Source organism: Phacochoerus africanus, chromosome 3 (assembly GCF_016906955.1).
Source record: "Phacochoerus africanus isolate WHEZ1 chromosome 3, ROS_Pafr_v1, whole genome shotgun sequence".
Lineage (NCBI taxonomy): Eukaryota > Metazoa > Chordata > Mammalia > Artiodactyla > Suidae > Phacochoerus > Phacochoerus africanus.
Genome location: NC_062546.1, coordinates 35,197,173 through 35,215,695, shown reverse-complemented (window position 1 = coordinate 35,215,695; position 18,523 = coordinate 35,197,173). Strand labels below are relative to the sequence as shown.

Here is an 18,523-nt window from a genome sequence, read left to right as displayed (position 1 = left end):
GCAGAAAGCGTTGAAACCAAGCTGATGAGTGATCCTGTCCTGTGATGGTTTCCTGTCTCATGTCTGTCTCTGGAGTCTGTGCTGCTGATCAGAGTGAAGGCCTCTGTTCCTCATTCCTGACAAGGGGGCGACCACTTTGCAGCACTAAAGGTCGAGGCAGTCACCTCTTCCTGCCTGGTCAGGTCACCCTAAGGCAGGGAGCTCCAAGCCACTGCCCTGCCCCTTGCTGCTTCCCTCCCTGGATGAGCTTTGGGACCAATCAATTGGATTGTTCTAAATATTCCCAGGAAATGTATTTCTCGTTGGTTATTTAGGTAGCAGTTGGTTATCTAATATTCAAAATGTTGTAGCTCAACCAATTCTGCAGTGTTTTCTTGTTTCTGTGTTTGTTAAGAAACACAGTTGGAGTTCGCGTCATGGCTTAGTGCTTAGCGAACCCAACTAGTATCCATGAGGACGCAGGTTCAATCCCTGGCCTCACACAGTGGGTTAAGGATCTGGCATTGCCGTGAGCTGTCATGTAGGTCGCAGATGCAGCTCAGATCCCAGGTTGCTGTGGCTGTGGCATAGGCCGGTAGTGGTAGGTCCCATTCGACCCCCAGCCTGGGAACCTCCATATGCCTTGGGTGTGGACCAGAAAAGAAAAGAAAAGAAAACACAGTTGATATAACCAGAGTTCTTGAGTTTGAAACCTGGCTCCCCCCCCTTGCTATCTGTGTGGCATCAATCTCTCGGGGTTTCAAAGAGGTTAATCTTCCGGCCGTGGGTTCGTTGGAGGATGTGAAGTGTCAGTGCCTAGAACCACATCATTCTTGGATTTCAAGGATCCAGAGATGATAGAAAACAACAGACAGTACTAATTTATAAGCAGTGTGACCCATCTGTTATTTCTTTTTTGCTGAGCTAACCCACATTCTGAAAGATTTTCTGTTCCTTTTGTTCCCTAAAATCATTTTCCCCTCTTTGTGAGCAGAACTTTTTTTTTTCCCTACTGGAGAGAACCACTCAGGTCCTAGGTTCCTGTCATTTGGACTTTTTTTTTTTCTTCTTCTATTTCTTATGCTTATTTAAGGATTTGCAGGAGTCGTGGTTGGGAGGAAAGTTCTGAAAAAGAATGCCAAAAGACCAGTCTTTCTGATTTCTAAATTATGGCTTTCAAAAAATGTACTACATTTTTTTTTTTTTTTCATTTGGGGCTTTCAGGGGATGGGCACATGGCATCAGGTCCCAGGTTTCAACTCTCCTAGCAGATTACTACAGCCCCATTTTCCCCTAAGAGTGGAGTTTATGGCACAAAGGCCAGAGACCCTTCCCTGGGGACACGGATGAGTTCCACAAGAGGCCCGCTTAGTCTGCTGGTCATGAATGCTTTGCTGTCGCCCCCAAGAACAAGCATTTGTAGAGGTGATTTGTGTGATCGCTCTGGCCCAGAAGTGACCAGGCTCACTCTGAAGTTAAAAGTTGCTGGAGTTCCCATGGTGGCTCAGTGGTAGCAAACCCAACCAGTGTCCATGAGGATGGGGGTTCGATCCCTGGCCTCGCTCGGTGGATTAAGGATCCAGTGTTACCGAGAGCTGCAGCGTAGGTCACAGACGTGACTCGGATTCCGTGTTGCTGTGACTGTGGCGTAAGCTGGCAGCTGCAGTTCCAATTTCACCCCTAGCCTGGGAACTTCCATATGCCATGGGTGTAGCCCTAAAAATACAAAAAGAAAAATTGCCCTTGGGGTTCAAAGTGAAAATCCCAGGCTGATCTCCAGGCGTTTTCTGTTGGTTTGATTTACACACAAGGTTATTGAGGTTTCACTTACATCCATAAAGTGTGCAAACTTCGTGCTCAGCTCAACCGTTATTCACACCTGTAGCCACCACCCAGATCCAGACAGGGACCATCTCTATCCCCCGAAGTGTCCCCCCCCCCAAAGCCAAGTTCGTTCCTAAGGGTGACTGCCATCCTGACCTGTCGTTGTAGATTGGTTTTGCCTGCTCTTGAATTTTGCATAGACGATGTGCTAAAAGGGACAGGCTTCTGTGTCTGGCTTCTTTCACACAGATTGTACCTTGGAGACAGTCTGCTGCATCTGGAGCAGAAGTGTGGTCTTTTTCTTGGAATGAATCTTCCATTGTCTGAATTCCATTTTCTGAATTCCATTGTGTGAATATATCCTTGCGTCCATTCCACTGGGACCGGCCTTTGAGCGGTTTCCAGTTTGGGGCTGTTGTGAATTACACTGCTACCAACATTCATGTGTGTTCCTGGTTAATGATTGATGTGACTTTCACCCCCCTTGGTGACTTCCCAGCAGAGCAATGTGCACCAGAAATATAGCTTGGGAACCTTCGGATAGAGGAATGAACCAGTGAAAGTTTACGGAACACCTTGAACTTTAAAGCTAAGAAATCATTGGAGTTCCCGTCGTGGCGCAGTGGTTAATGAATCCAACTAGGAACCACGAGGTTGCAGGTTCGATCCCTGGCCTTGCTCAGTGGGTTGAGGATCTGGCATTGCCGTGAACTATGGTGTAGGTTGCAGACGCAGCCCGGATCCCGCGTTGCTGTGTCTCTGGCGTAGGCCGGTGGCTACGACTCCGATTAGACCCCCTAGCCTGGGAATCTCGATATGCCATGGGAGCAGCCCTAGAAAAGGCAAAAAAGACAAAAAAATTAAAAAATAAAAAAAAAAACTTAAGAAATCATTGACTTTGAGAAGCAGAATAATTGGTTGTGTGACCTTGAGCAAACCATTAGACATTTCCAAGGCTCACTTGCCTCCTCTATAAAAAGGGCATAAGAGTAATTTATGCAAAAATAATACAGTTACCATAAGAATTTGATGTGATCATGAAATAAAGAATTAAGGTCAAGCCCAACCCAACTAGACAGACAGTGTTAATTGCTATTATTGATTTTTTTCATCATAATGACCATTTGGGTTGAACTCAGAAATACTGTATGACTTTATATAAGTTTATTAAAATAATATAACTAATGCAGACCAAGTAATATGTTTGTTTGTTTTTGTCTTCTTAGGGCCACACCTGCCGAATATGGAAGTTCCTAGGCTAAGGGTCGAATCGGAGCTGCAGTTGCCTGTCTACACCACAGCCACAGCAACACCAGATCTGAGCCGTGTCTGCGACCTACACCACAGCTCACAACAATGCCAGATCCTTAACCCACTGAACAGGGCCAGGGATGGAACCCATGTCCTCATGGGTGCTAGTCAGCTTCGTTACTGCTGAACTATTCTGGGAACTCCCAAGTGATATGTTTTAATGCCAGATAGGAGGGGAAGCTGTTCTGTTTTTCTGCTTCCTTTATAACCTCTTTTGCTTCAACCTTGATTTCTGTAGGTATGTCTGGCTTAGATTTCTGTTTGTCCCTGACTTTCTAATAACAGCTGATTGGATTCAGTGTGATCTGTTCTGTGTCAGGAATTCCAAAGGCCAGAGAAGTAAGTCAACTATTTCCATGGATCCGTGGGCTTCCAAGATGAAATTGCATCAAAGTGTTGTATATGAGGTGTGATTGCTACCCAGGGAGCTAGCTGAAGGGGACACCTTGGAGATGTAAAAGCTGTTGCTGAAGAAGCAGAGACTTAATCACTATACACACCATCTCTGGCCCAGACCTTCTGATTCGTGGCCCAGGTCATTGGACCACCAGTCAAGTCAGCTACTTCATTGGGCAAAACTTTTCCAAGAAAGAGGGAAGAATAAAGCCTCCCACACCTAAAGGTGTTTCCTAACTCTGAACAGAAACACACTCACGTCAAGACTTTTTAAATTTCTATTTTGAAATCATTTCAGACATACAGAAAAGTTACAAAAAGAGGATGGAGAAATCAGGTCTGCCCTTCATCCAGATTCTCAGTGTTAGTCCTTTGCCACACTTGCTTTATGCCCCACCTTTCTCTCTGATACACACACACACACACACACACACACACACACTCACACACACTCCTTTTTCTGAACCATGAGAGCTAGTGGCAGGCATTGTGTCCCTTTACCCCCTAAATACTCAGTGTGTATTTCCTAAAGCCAGGGAGAGTGTGTTATAAAACTATTGTGTTATAAAATTAACACTGGAGTTCCTATTGTGACGCAGTGGTTAACGAATCCGACTAGGAACCGCAAGGTTGTGGGTTCCATCCCTGGCCTCACTCAGTGGGTTAAGGATCCGGTGTTGCCATGAGCTGTGGTGTAGGTCGCAGACGTGGCTCGGATCCCGCATTGCTATGGCTCTGGCGTAGGCTACAGCTTCGATTGGACTCCTAGCCTGGGAACCTCCATATGCCACGGGAGCGGCCATAGAAAAGGCAAAAATAAATAAATAAATAAATAAATAAAATTAACACTAATTCACTGTTAACAATATTATCTGATCCCCAGGCTTTATTCACATCTCATCTCATGCCCCACTAATAATCTTTATGGCAAAAGAAATATACTTTTTTTTTTTTTTGGCTCCAGCATCCAATCCAAGGTATCATGTGTATTTAGTTGAATTTTGTTCCTTAGGAAATATTTTAAGAGATAACGCTTCCTTTTAAAATTATTTTTAAATTATTTTTTAAATTTTATGGCTGCACCTATGATATATGGAAGTTCCCAGGCCAGGGATTGAATCTGAGCTGCAGCTGCAACCTACACTGCAGCTGCAGCAATGCTAGAGCCTTTAACCCACTGCCCGGGGCCAGGGATCAAACCCATACATCCGCAGTGACCCAGCACATTGCATTCAGATTCTTAACACACTGTGCCACAGTGGGAACTCCTAGACAGTCCTTTTAACATACTTATTTAACTGTCTTCCAGATCCTCAATAGGAGGACGAGGTCCAAAGAATGCCTTCTAGAATATTCACCTGTGCTTATGAGTGAGGAGGCATAAAAGTAGTTAAAACAAATAATTATATTGATTATATGCAAAAGACACTGTAAGATTTTATTAGGGGGATTCAGTCTTCCTGACTTTACTGGGAAAAAGGGTTGGTATGTGAATGATGTGCCGCTGAATTTTGTCAGTTGTTGGGTGTGAAGTTAGGACACATCTACTGGATCACCAGTGCACGGAGTGGACGGTGTCCATTCCCAGAAAGCAGACCTCGAGTCGCTTGTCTCTTCAGACAATGGTCACAATAGCCGCCCTTTCTTTGGCAGATGTGGTGTTGGAAAAAGCCATGCACAAGTGCATCCTGAAGCCCCTGAAGGGCCACGTCGAGGCCATGCTGAAACACTTCCATGTGGCCGACGGCTCGTGGAAACAACTCAAGGAGAACCTGCAGCTCGTGCGGCAGAGGAATCCACAGGAGCTGGGCGTCTTCGCCCCCACCCCTGACTTTGTGGACGTGGAGAAAATCAAGGTCAAGTTCACGACCATGCAGAAGATGTATTCGCCGGAAAAGAAAGTCATGCTGCTGCTGAGGGTCTGCAAGCTCATCTACACTGTCATGGAGAACAACTCAGGTGAGGCCACACTGTCCTGGCTCTTGGCCTCCAATGGGGCCGGTGACATGTCAGGCTTTCTTGATTCCCCGCTGCCCTGTCTTTCCATCTCTTGATTTTGCCAAGTGGCTCCAAAAAGTACAAGTGTCACTCTGGTGTCCAGTGAATTAGTCAACGTGCAACAGAGTAACAGCACCAAAAAAGTCAGTGGAGGATGCCAGTTTATAAAAGATTGAGTCCAGGGCAATGGATATAGATTCAGCCTCAGGAGGCTGAGTTCAGATCCTAGCTCTGCAAATTAACCCTGGGGCTTTGGCCGCTGGCGTCAACCTTCCAGGCCACAATTCTGCACCAGTCATGAATATGACCCTATCCTTCTTCATAAGGTGGAGAATAGATGGGACGATGCACACATAGCCCCAAGCATGGTGGAAATACGTGTGATTATTCCTTGTTATGACTTCATTTTGACCTTCAATGAGGGTTCATGTCAGTGATTTACAGCGTATGTCAGAAACTTGGCTCATTTAGTCCCAATGTGGCTTCGTTACAGCCATTCCATTGGCTTTCCTTTTGCTCCAAGCTGAAGTGGGGTAACAGGAATTCACCTAGTCAGCCCTCCGGCTTCCCCTGCACTGCTGCTCGTAGATGCAGGAGCGACCACGATCCCCCTCAGTGATGAGCCCTGCAGTGCTTGCAGCTTTTCCTCTGAGCGAAATGCAGCAGAGAGAAAACACAGGCTCTGTTTACCATGGCTGGAGTGAGATAGTCATGTGGCGGCCCTTGGCAGATTGTTGGGAGATTAGCATGTGAGCTCTTGGGCTGGTAATCAGAGCAGATGAACATTGTCTTTGAAATGGGAAGCCTACTTCACAGACGAGAAATGTATTTCCTGTCGTTCCTGAAGTCATTTTTAAAAAGTCCCCCAATTTACATCTGCACAGAATTCTGTGTCCTCAGGCACAGTTTCTCAACCTTAGCCCTAATGACATTAAAACCAGATTACTCTGTGTTGTGGGGCCTACCGGCTTCCTGCAGAATGTTTATCCACATCTGGATGCCATTTGCATGTCTCCCCCCACCCCCACCCCCAAGTCATGACCTTAAAAAAATGACTCCAGACAACAACAGATTCCTTGGGTGGGGGGCGCAAAATCACCCCTAGTTGAGAATCTCCATTGTGATAAAAAGTAGCAGTGAGGGCATTCCTGTCATGGCTCAGTGGTTAACAAACCCTGACTAGCATCCATTAGGACATGAGTTCGATCCCTGGCCTTGCTCAGTGGGTTAAGGATCCGGCATTGCCATGAGCTGTGGTGTAGGTCACAGACATGGCTCGGATCCCACGTTGCTGTGGCTGTGGTGCAGGCCGGCAGCTGTAGCTCTGATTTGACCCCTAGTATGGGAACCTCCACATGTCTGTGGGTGTGACCCTAAAAAGACCAAAAAAAAAAAAAAAGTAGCAGTAAGGACAATAAAAAGTAGCAATAGGAGGAAACATTTTTGGCATATACTAATCATATGTATCTATTCAATGTATACTGAGTTAGCACATTTTTTTTGTCTTTTTGCCATTTTCTTGGGCCACTCCTGTGGCATGTGGAGGTTCCCAGGCTAGGGGTCTAATCAGAGCTATAGCAGCCTGTCTACGCCACAGCCACAGCAACGCAGGATCCGAGCTGCGTCTGTGATCTACACCACATCTCATGGCAACGCCTGATCCTTAACCCACTGAGCAAGGGCAGAGATCGAACCCACAACCTCATGGTTCCTAGTCAGATTCATTAACCACTGAGCCACGACGGGAACTCCTAGCACATTTAAATAAATGGAAGACAGAGAAGGAGACAAATTATTCCTTATTCAAGTTAGGTCCTATCATGTTCATGATGACTTTGCACAGAAGCAACAAGAAATAAAACCAAAAGGATGAACATAACAAGCAGACCCCTTGCAAATGTTTCATCATATCATTTGCTGAAAAGTTAAACTCTTTAAAGTACACAGGAGTTCCCTGGTAGCCTGGAGGATTAAAGGACCTGGCATTGTCAATGCTGTGGCTCAGCTTCAATCCCTAGCCCAGGAACTTCCACATCCACATGCCCTGGGCACAGCCAAATAGATGAGTAAAAATAAAAGTACTCTATTCTGTGGCACACATTGAGGCACATCCTGAAAATGGGGAGAAAATCTTTCCTGTGTTCATTGTGAAGTTGTGAGTTGGGTTAGGTCTCGGACCACATAGGATTCCATAAACACCCACCTCTTCCCCTGAGCAGCACACTTCCCCAGCATGACTCCCCACCGTCTAATAAAAGCAGCAAGTAGGATGTGAAAGAAAGAAATGTTGGTAAAAATAATCCTGTCTCCCCCTTTCTTCCTGTTCCCAGGGAGGATGTATGGAGCTGACGACTTTTTACCCGTCCTGACCTATGTCATAGCTCAGTGTGACATGCTGGAACTGGACACTGAGATCGAGTATATGATGGAGCTCCTGGACCCGTCCCTGCTACATGGAGAAGGTACCTGGGCTTTGGAAGAACTGGGAGGAACTGGGGGCTCCTCTTCGGTTTCACTTTCATTTCTTTTTCCAATTTGGTGAAGTTCACACAACACACAACTAACCATTTTATTTTATTTTATTTTATTTATTTATTTATTTTGTCTTTTTTCCATTTCTTGGGCCACTTCCACGGCATATGGAGGTTCCCAGGCTAGGGGTCCAGTCGGAGCTGTAGCCACTGGCCTGCACCAGAACCACAGCAACGCAGGATCCGAGCCACGTCTGCAACCTACACCACAGCTCATAGCTCACGGCAACGCCAGATCCTTAACCCACTGAGCAAGGCCAGGGATCGAACCCACAACCTCATGGTTCCTAGTCGGATGCGTTAACCACTGTGCCACGACGTGAACTCCGTAACTAACCATTTTAAGGTGAACAGTCCAGGGTTTCCATCGTGGCTCAGCAGTAATGAATCCGTGAGGATGCGGGTTTGATCCCTGGGCTCCATCAGTGGATTAGGGATCTGGCATTGCCGTGAGCTGCAGGGTAGATCACAGATACAGCTCAGATCTGGAGTGGCTATGGTGTAGGCTAATGGCTATAGGTCCAATTTGACCCCTAGCCTGGGAACATCCATATGCCGTGTGTGTGGCCCTAAAAAGAAAAAATAAATAAAAATAAAGTGAACAGTCCAATAGCATTTAGTTCATTTGCTATTTTGTGCGATTCTCCCCCTCTCTCTAGCCCCAGAACATTTTTATCCCCCTCCCCCAATAAAACCCCAGACCCACTGAGCACTCATGTGGGTGCTTTTTTGACTTCTTCAAGGTTAATGGTCATTTTAATTTTGTTCATTTAGAAGAATGTGCTTTTTTTCCAATTACAAAAGTAATATATGTTCATCACAGAAAATTTGGAGAGGTCATAAAAATACAAAAAATGTAACCCTGCCATAATTATCCTTCATAAGTTGGAATAATTTCAATTTAAAAAAATCCATTCAATAGAATAAATGACATTTTAAAAAAGAACTGGGAGTTCCCTTCGTGGCTCAGTGGAAGTGAATCTGACTAGCATCCATGAAGACGCAGGTTCGACCCCTGGCCTCGCTCAGTGGGTTAAGGATCCGGCGTTGCCATGAGCTGTGGCGTAGGTCACAGATGTGGCTCAGATCCTACATTGCTGTGGTTGTGGCATAGGCTGGCAGCTACAGCTCTGATTCAGACCCCTAGCCTGGGAGTCTCCATGTGCTATGGGTGTGGCCCTAAAAAGATGATTAGATAGATAGAGAGATAGAGGGATAGGTAGATAGATGATAGATAGATAGATAGATAGATAGATAGATAGATAGATAGATAGATAGATAGATAGAAAGAACTGGTTTCTTTGCTTCCAAGAGGAAGCTATAAACGTTTGTTGGAGAATATTTCTACTGCCAAAAGAATGGCCTGCTGTTGTATCAGTGAATCAGATGAAGGCTTAACTTTTGTTTCCATCCTTAATTTTTTTAGTTTGGTTTTCAAGATGAAAACAGCATTGGTTTTCTGTTTAAAAAATAGCGTCTGCTCACTGGTTAACATGAAACTACAGTGGAGTAGAATGGGGACAGTTGGCTCTGAACTTGCTCTGTCTGGTGTTTCCTTCCTGTGTCTGCCTGACCCTAGCATGTCTTTGCAGAACGTCCTCCCCTTACACACGGGTTGGTATTTGATCACAGAACCAGAGTGTGTGTCACTGTCGTGCAGGGACCTGGAAAGCAGAAATAACCAGGACTCTTATGAGCTAGTCTTCTCAAAGCAGAGTGGGTCGGGGCCTGTTCAGCCTTGGGCACCCTCACAGTCCCTTTGCACATGTCCCTGTCTGAGCCCAGGCCACCCTGAGCCGTGATTGTTGCATAACAATTTTTTCTCACCAGTGACTTTCAGTCTGGGCATTGAGCGAAGAGGCCCCGTGCCAGTGGAATGCCCCAGGGAACGCACCATCCCAAGATTTTCCCTGGAGGAAACTTCAGTGCTGTCACTCCAGTGGCCTTAGTTCCCTAAAAGTCCTCAGGGCCTGGCTCTTGTTCAGAGGGTCTGTCCTTCCAGGAGTCCTGAGGTCCCCCTCCACCCTGTAGGGACAACGCTGAGTCAGGATCAGTGGTGATTGATATCCTTCCATCCTGTGACTGAGCCTCTCTGGCCCTTCCCCCTCCTCTGTTAATTTCCCCTCATTAGTATTCATGACACTGGGGCTGGACCCTTAGGGATGGTCACCCAGACCCAACCTGGAGACCTGGAGCCCGCCTCTCCTGCTCTGCCCTGGGGCTGCCCAGGCCGGGCAAAGGCATGGGATTTTGTTCAGACACCAAGGGGAGCAGGCTGCATTTCCATCCAGGCTTTCCTTCCATCCACTGTGTTATTGTTACAATTTTATTTATTTTACCTTATTTATTTATTTATTTATTTATTTTTAGGGCCACACCTATGTCATATGGAGGTTCCCAGGCTAGGGGTTGAATTGGAGCTGCAGCCACCAGCCTAAACTGCAGCCACAGCAACACGGGATCCGAGCCAAATCTGTGATCTGCATCAGAGCTCACGGCAGTGCCGGATCCTTAACCCACTGAGTGAGGTCAGGGATCGAACCCATCTCGGATATTAGTCAAGTTCATAACCCTTTGAGCGCCACAACGGGAATTCCAATTATTATTACAATTTTATATGCATCTGGGGTTTTTCTGAGCTTCAATCGAGTTTAACTCTAGTAATAAGTATGCTGAATTCTTGGGGCTTTGAAGGAAAGTCATGCCAGTTTGCTCAGAAAAGTGCCATTATGCTGCTGACAGTGGCTACTTAGGGCCACCATGTGCTTGCTTCCTGTGGCCTGAGGGTCGAGACAGACACTTCCTGCTGCCTTTCCCAATGTTTCCGCAGCACGAGGCACTGCTCTGGGTGCTCTGCTGCTGACAGATGGGCAGGTGGCTGTCTTCCCCTCCACGAATTGCAGGGAAAGACTAGGACCCAGTTACCCAACATCCAGAGCAGCCAGGAAGCTTGGGCTTTCACTGGAGCCTGCCTCCACTCAGCTGCCTCCTGGCTTTTTTGCCTCTTTCCTGGGCCAAAGTATTTAGCTGCTAAGATCTTGGAGAACTGTCTCTGGTCAACAAGTGACAACATTCAAGATGGCAAGAGCAGAAGTTCCCGTTGTGGCTCATCAGAAATGAACCTGACTAGTAGCCATGAGGATGTAGGTTCGACCCCTGGTCTTGCTCAGTGGGTTGAGGATCTGGCGTTGCCATGAACTGTGGTGTAGATCACAGATATGGCTCAGATCCGGCTTTGCCATGGCTGTGGTGTAGGCTGGCAGCTGCAGCTCCAATTCAACCCTAGCCCGGGAACTTCCATATGCCACAGATGTGGCCCTAAAAAGACAAAAGAAAACAAAACAAATGATAGCAGGAACAGGGCACCCCATCAGGCTGGCTGGGGTTGCAGATAGGCCAGCCCATCAGACCGAGGGCCCTGCAGACCGGGAGGAAGAGGCAGCGAGCAGGGGTGCACTGCAACACAGCCTGCATCCTGCCTCGCTGCCCAAAGCCCTCTTTGGTTTGCGGGACCGCAGCCCACAGGAGTTTTCTGCTGTCTAAGCAGGTAGTTTCATTTATGGAGCAGCGTCAGAGGATCCCATTTATGTGCACAGCCCTTGTGGCAGGGTTAGAGTTTTGCTGAAATTTAAACCTTCCTCTAATTGCATCCACATGTTTCAAAGTGTGGTCAGTCTTGTGCTTCCAGCATTCTGAGTTTTCTTCTCAGTGGCCTGAACTGTGAGCCATGGAGGCTAAAATGTGATGTCCAGAGGACCAAGCCCCCTCCCAAGCTCGGCGTCACAGTCTCTCCAAGCCCGCCCTCTAGACCAACACCACCACATGCCTTTCTTGGGTACTTAAGTCCATGCTAACTTTTCCTGAGATCCTCCGGGTGGCATTTAAATTCCATGCTACTGGAGTTGCCCCTTTGTGGTTCAGTGGTAACGAACCTTACTAGTATCCATGAGGACATGGGTTCAATCCCTGGCCCTACTCACTGGGTTAAGGATATGGCGTTGCCGTGAGCCGTGGTGTAGGTCGCAGATGCGGCTCGGATCTGGCGTTGCTGTGGCTGTGGCAAAGGCCAGCAGCTGTAGCTCCAATTTGCCCCCTAGCCTGGGAACCTCCACAGGCCGCAGATGCGGACCTAAAAAGAAAAAATAAAAGAAACTCCATGCTACTGAGCTTCACACTCAATCATGTGATGTGCTCATGGGGCAGATATTCAGTAAAAATAGCCACTTCAAACTCTGTACTGTGGACAGTGGGGGCTGCCCCAGGGACTTAAATGGGAGGGTTCAACCAGTCAGATGACTCTGAACAGAAAGCCTGGCCTGTGATGGGTCGTGGAAAGTGTGCTGTTCCCGGTGGGCAGTGAGAGAGAACCTCCAAGCCTCCACCAGTGACCTGCAAACCCCAAAAGGGCATTCCTTTCTCAGGGTACAGGTGCAGTGTGATTCACAGGGGGCGTTTGGTTAGTTTCCTAGATGGTGGACCACTTGCCGTCTTGAATGTTGTCACTTATTAACCAGAGAGAGAGCTCTCCAGGGTCTTAGCAGCTAAATACTTTGCCCATGAAAGTGATACTTGCAGACAAAAGGCAAACCACAACTAACGTCGGTCTGGTCCTGCATGAATAAACCGCTAGTGTGCATTTTCTTTAATACATGTATATACTTCTGTAGAGCAGGGGCTCATATCCTATTTCTTACAAGCCTACCCCTGCTCTATACCTGGTCGGGGCTCACGGTGCGGACTCAGTAGGTATTTGGACAAAGAATGACAATGTGCTGTGCTCAGGGAAATTTTAATAAACATTTGGGTGCCCCCTAGTGGTTCTCCAGCATAAAGCTTACAAGTCCCAGCTATAGTTTAGGACCAAACTATGAACACATTTATACGCCTCCGCCTCTCGGAGGGTTGGTTGCAAGTCTTTTTGACACTCCTCCAAACATAAAACATCATTCTCAAATGCACCGTCAAAGGGGCATCTCTTCCTTTTCCTTGTCAATTATTTTTTCCTGAATGCCGTGTTACCTGAGTCCTAAGGGTAAGAAGGGGAATTGGGAGAAGTTATTTTGAAGAACCCATATTATTGTGAGCACACTTGTATATTGTGTATTTCCTTCAAAATGTATAGTTCCCTTGAAGTTTAAAAAATAATAATTCCTAAAAGAAAGGTCCCAAAGCAGGTCTTGCTGGGAGATATGTGGATGCCTGTTCTTCAAGTAAAGGGCTCAGGCTTTGGAGCAGTGAACCCAGTGACCCTCACATGCCCCACCTCCATCAGCCCCCAGCACCCTGACCCTTCATACTAGCAAAGCATTTTTACAATTGCACTTAAGTCGTAGAGATTCAGAGTTCCTGTCGTGGCTCAGTGGAGATGAATCTGACTAATATCCAAGAGGACGCAGGTTCGATCCCTGGCCTCGCTCAGTGGGTTAAGGATCCGGCATTGTTGTGAGCTGTGGTGTAGGTCGCAGACAACAGCTTGGATCCTGCTCTGCTATGGCCATGGTGTAGGCCAGTGGCTGCAGCTCCAATTTGACCCCTAGCCTGGGAACCTCCATATGCCTCGGTGCGGCCCTAAAAAGACACACACACACACAAATCAGAGATTCTGTGCGCCTCACCCCCTGGGATGAAAGCAGGATGTGATCAGTCCAGGTCAGTCGTACGTCCCTGGGAGGAGGCGGATGCAGGAACGGATAGATGAGGCTGTCCTCTTGGTCACGTGCTTCTGCAGTCCCTCAGGGAAATGTGGGTGGAAGAGAGGGAGAAAATGCAGAGCCTGACCTCCAACTCTCTTGTCCCCTGACTGTTGTCCCCAGAGGCTAAAGCCTGGGCGAACTCACTCTTTCTGCCCTTTCCAGGAGGCTATTACTTGACCAGCGCCTATGGAGCACTTTCCCTGATAAAGAATTTCCAAGAAGAACAAGCAGCCAGACTGCTCAGCTCAGAGGCCAGGGACACCCTGAGGCAGTGGCACAAGCGGAGGACCACCAACCGGACCATCCCCTCAGTGGACGACTTCCAGGTATGTGGCCAGCAGTGGGGACAGGCCCTGCGGCTGCCTTTGACCGTGGGCGCATGCAGCTCAGGTATCCAGGGCCCCCTTAGTCAGATCATCCAGTGCAAAGGGATACTTTATTTTTATTATTATTATTATTATTATTATGTCATTGTTATTATATTTATTATTATTATATTATATTTTAATTATTTTTATTATATTTTATTATTATTATCTTTTTTTTTTGTCTTTTTAGGGCTGTACCTGTGGCATATGGAAGTTCCCAGGCCAGGGGTTGAATCGGGGCTGTAGTTGCCAGCCTACCATAGCCATAGCAAGGCCAGATCTGAGCTGGAGTTCCCTTAGTGGCTCAGTGGGTTAAGAACCTGACACAGTGTCTATGAGGATGCGGATCTGATCCCTGGCCTCACTCAGTGGGTTAAGGATCTGCTGTTGCCGCAAGCTGCGGTGTAGGTCACAGAAAGGGCTTGATCCTCTGGTGTTGCTATGGCTGTGGTGTAGGCCAGCAGCTGCAGCTCTGATTTGACCCCTAGCCTGGGAACCTCCCTATGCTGCAGAAAAGATAAATAAATAAAAAGCAAGGAGGCATCCTGGGCTCCCCCCACCCCTTGGGTTGTTGAAGAACCATCCTCATGTTAAGCAATTTAGCATCCTTAGGCCTTTGGCGTGCGGTGACCATTGGCCGTCCACAGAGGGGATTCTAAGGCCACACAGCCTCTGAGGGGAAGGATGGGGGAGGTGAAAAGAGCCCATCCTTCCATCTCCCCACCTGCCACCAGCCCCTCCCCTACTTGGGGCTTCTAACCTAGAGACCCCAGATGCCATGGAGCCCTTGCCTCATGCACTCCCCTCCCCACGGGCCTCGCTTCCCTTGGAGATACCCATCTTCCTAGACCCGAGAGGGGACTTGTCAGCACTCCGCTTGGTGGGAAAAGCCAAAACCTAAATCAGGAGTCACAGCCACATCTGCTCACACTGGAGAGAGAGCACACCTCGTTGGTCAAGGCCCTGGAACGCGGGCCCCGCCACTCACTTGGCTGTGTGGCCTTGGGCAAGTTACTTAGCCTCTCTGGGCCTCAGTTTCTTCACGGGTCATAGGGGGATGCCATAGACCTCCTTCCTAAAGTTCTTTTCAGAAGTCAGGGATTAAATGCATGCCAAGCATGTGGGCCACAGGCTGGGGAAGTGGGATGGGGGGGGCAGGTGTGTACTTGAAGTTGCTCTGAGATGTTCTGGTCCAAGAGTGTGTCATCTTCCATGTGCAGAGCGAGGGTTCTTTTCCAGCATCCCTGGAACCCCTCATGATAACCCTCCTGGGCAGAGAGCCCCGCTCCCCTTTCCTCCTGATGTAGAAGAGGAAAACCTATCTGTTTTCTGTCTGAAAAATCAGATGTAGCTGGGTGTTCCCTCTCATACCTGGCAACCCCACTCCCAGGGAGAATGATCCAGGACCATAGTATGTTGGACCAGGGCAAGGCGTGGGGTGCCCCACCCCCACCTGGGCCTGGGTGTGCGGGCCTGCAGGTCTGTTCTGTCTCCTGAGGCCCACACTGGGCATTGCTCGCGATGCAAGACCCTAGAACAGCCCTCCCCTCCCTGCAGCGCCACCTGCACTTACCGTACCTCCTAGACTCACCCACAAAACCCAGCCCCCACCCATCTCCCCAATGCCACTTAGAGCCACTTGGAGCCCTGTGTTGGGTTGAACCACATGCAGTTGCCATTTGAGGAGGGGAAGGATGGTTCGCTGTCCACAGCATCTTGTGGTCCAACCTGACACCACTGGCCTTGCTCACGCTTCATAAAAAGTAGTGCAGCGTAAACATAGCCTGCATTATCTGGCCTGTGTTACATGTCCCTTCCTCCTGACTCCTGCCTGAGGCTTTTCTGCTGATGGGGGCATTTTTCAATCTGGGGATAAATCCGGCTTTGGATTCTGCTGCCACCCTTAATCAGGGATGACTCAGCCAGACTGTATGAGAGGGACGGAGAGGTCAGAACAGGACTGAGCGGACTTGCTGATTCTTGTACTTGGGCTGAATTGAAATACAGCAACCCAGGGAGTTTCCTGGTGGCCTAGCAGTTAAAGGACCTGGCATTGTCGCTGCTGTGGCACGGGTTCGATCCCTGGCCGGGGGACTTCCATGTGCCGTAGGCGCGGCCAGAAAACAAAAACAAAAAATAAAATGTAGCAACTCAGTCCATATGGTTGTGTCCTGCACGGTCCAGCTTCCAACCAGCCTCTTTCCCTGCACTTGGAGGCCTGTGTCCTGACCTTGAACGTCTGGTCGAGCCCGAGCCCGGGGTCCTCACCCGTGAGACGACCATGGCATCTCCCGTGCTCCCTGCACTGGCTCCCTCCCTCCCTCTCCTGACCCTGTCCCTGCATCTCTTTCCACCTGCAGAATTACCTCCGGGTGGCCTTCCAGGAGGTCAACAGTGGCTGCACAGGAAAGACCCTCCTGGTGAGACCCTACGTCACCACGGAGGACGTGTGTCAGCTCTGTGCTGAGAAGTTCAAGGTGGCCGACCCCGCGGAATACAGCCTCTTCCTCTTCGTGGACGAAACGTGGCAGCAGCTGGCAGAGGACACATACCCTCAAAAGATCAAGGCCGAGCTGCACAGCCGGCCACAGCCCCACATCTTCCACTTCGTCTACAAGCGCATCAAGAAGGATCCTTACGGTGTCATCTTCCAGAATGGGGAAGAAGACCTCCCCACCTCCTAGGGGACACGCAAGACTTCCCAGCAGTGCGTCCAAAGGGGGCTTAGGGACCCGGCCTCTGTGCTGGAGAGGCAGTCCCCTCCTTGGGGACCCCTCGGGTCAGTGACCGAGCCATCCACAGGCCGACCTGGCCACGGGCACCTTTAGCCGTGTCGCCCACGCAAGGTAGCTGAGCTTCCAGAAACGGTAGTATCCGTCCGTCTGAGATGGAGATTTGCATCTGATGGTTCAAAGGTCCTAAGATTGTTGGCCACCTACCCCCGGCCAAGTTCTAGGTTGGCTCCAGTGTATGTGTGTGTGTGTGCTGAGTGAACACTGAAGGTACAAGCCCTCCTCCTGAGTTCAGCGGCCGGCGTTTGACAAGACTGTCTGATGCAGTGCGTCAAAGACCCTGTCAGTTCTGTGGATGCCTCCGTCCATCCTCCTTTCTTTCTTTCTTTCTTTCTTTTTTTTTACAAAGAATCTTTGTGTTTTTATATATTTCATAGAAAATTTTATAGCAGTTGCAGGTAAACTGTCAGGATGGGTTTTTAAACTATTTTTATAACGTTAAGATATTCTATAATTATGCATGTGATTTTTAACATTTAATATGCAAAACGAAATCTCTTGCTGGATTTGAGAGTATTGCATTTTAAAAGTCTCTCTTCTGTAACTGGATGTAGCGGCAACTTTGTGGGGAGAGACGGCTGGGTTTCTTAAAGCCACGTATTACTGACACTGGCCACAGAATGCCTTTGGAAATCTGATGTACTGTTATTGCCTTGTTCCTGCTCAGTGATATTGCGCTGTTTTGTGTTTGAACCGAGCGATGCTGCGGATCAGGAGAGAAATGAATGTAGAGAGAGGCCGAGAGAGAAATACAGACTCTAAATGGGGGATTAAGGAGGGTAGTCTGCTGGTTCAGGCTCCTCGAAGGAAGTGGAGAAAGGGGGTAGAAGGAACCACCTCTGCTGAAAATACTGTAAATACACAGTGAGAGTTGCAAAGTCAGTCCCGTGTTATTTGCTTTTGGAATCCACTTCAAAAACCCCAGGAGGGAAAAAAAAAAAATAAGAACAACATTTTTATTCCTTTTCTACAGAAATCAAAATGAATAGCATCCAATTATTTGGGGCAGAAATCATGTAATGTATGATGTGACTTTGAGTGAAATAAATGCCATTTGGAAAGGAGTTTGCAGACGCTCCCCCAAAAGCCCATCTCTGTGTGGTAAGAATGTGTGATGAGGTTAAATTTCTGTTTCATGAAACCTGTCTGGGGATTCACAAGGGATAAGGGTCTCATATCAGTGTAACACAGGTAGTTACAAAAACACGTTCTTGTACTGTGTAAAGATGCATAGTCATCTAATTTGGTTGGCTTTGTATCTTAGACCTTTTTTTAAGCTTTTGCTGTACATCTGGACCCCTCAGCACATACTGTGTTGTCCTTCCTTTTGTAAATGATTTTTTAAGTGGAATTTTGCACATAATACATTGTAATACTGAATGATAATCACGTGTGGAAGTACTTCTTAAAATAGTCTTAAGCTGCTTTTTTTCCTTTGGGAAGCAGAATGTAAGCATGCGCCACAGAGCGTTCTGGAAATCTGGACGCCACACCAGTGTTGGTGGTTAGATAGCCCGTAGAGAGGCAACAGAAAAGTTTACATTTTTTCAGCCAGCTCGTGTTCTGACAGGAGGCAGACATCAAGGAAGCAGAAGGAGAAATCGTGTTCTAACCTGAAAGGCTTTCCAGTG

The 18,523-nt window shown here is 47.9% G+C and overlaps 1 protein-coding gene across 12 annotated transcripts in view; it reads left to right on the top strand.

Annotated features, from left to right (window-relative positions):
- RIN2 (Ras and Rab interactor 2) overlaps positions 1-18,278 on the top strand; it is a 256,317-nt gene extending 238,039 nt beyond the window's left edge. For all 12 annotated transcript variants that reach the window (XM_047771604.1, XM_047771607.1, XM_047771605.1 and 9 more), the window contains 4 exons: positions 5,164-5,469; positions 7,839-7,970; positions 13,895-14,058; positions 16,461-18,278. In XM_047771604.1, coding sequence (XP_047627560.1) covers positions 5,164-5,469; positions 7,839-7,970; positions 13,895-14,058; positions 16,461-16,784 — 926 coding nt within the window. In that variant the 3' untranslated portion in view covers positions 16,785-18,278. The remainder of the gene's footprint in view (positions 1-5,163; positions 5,470-7,838; positions 7,971-13,894; positions 14,059-16,460) is intronic.
- The last annotated feature ends 245 nt before the right edge of the window (positions 18,279-18,523 follow it).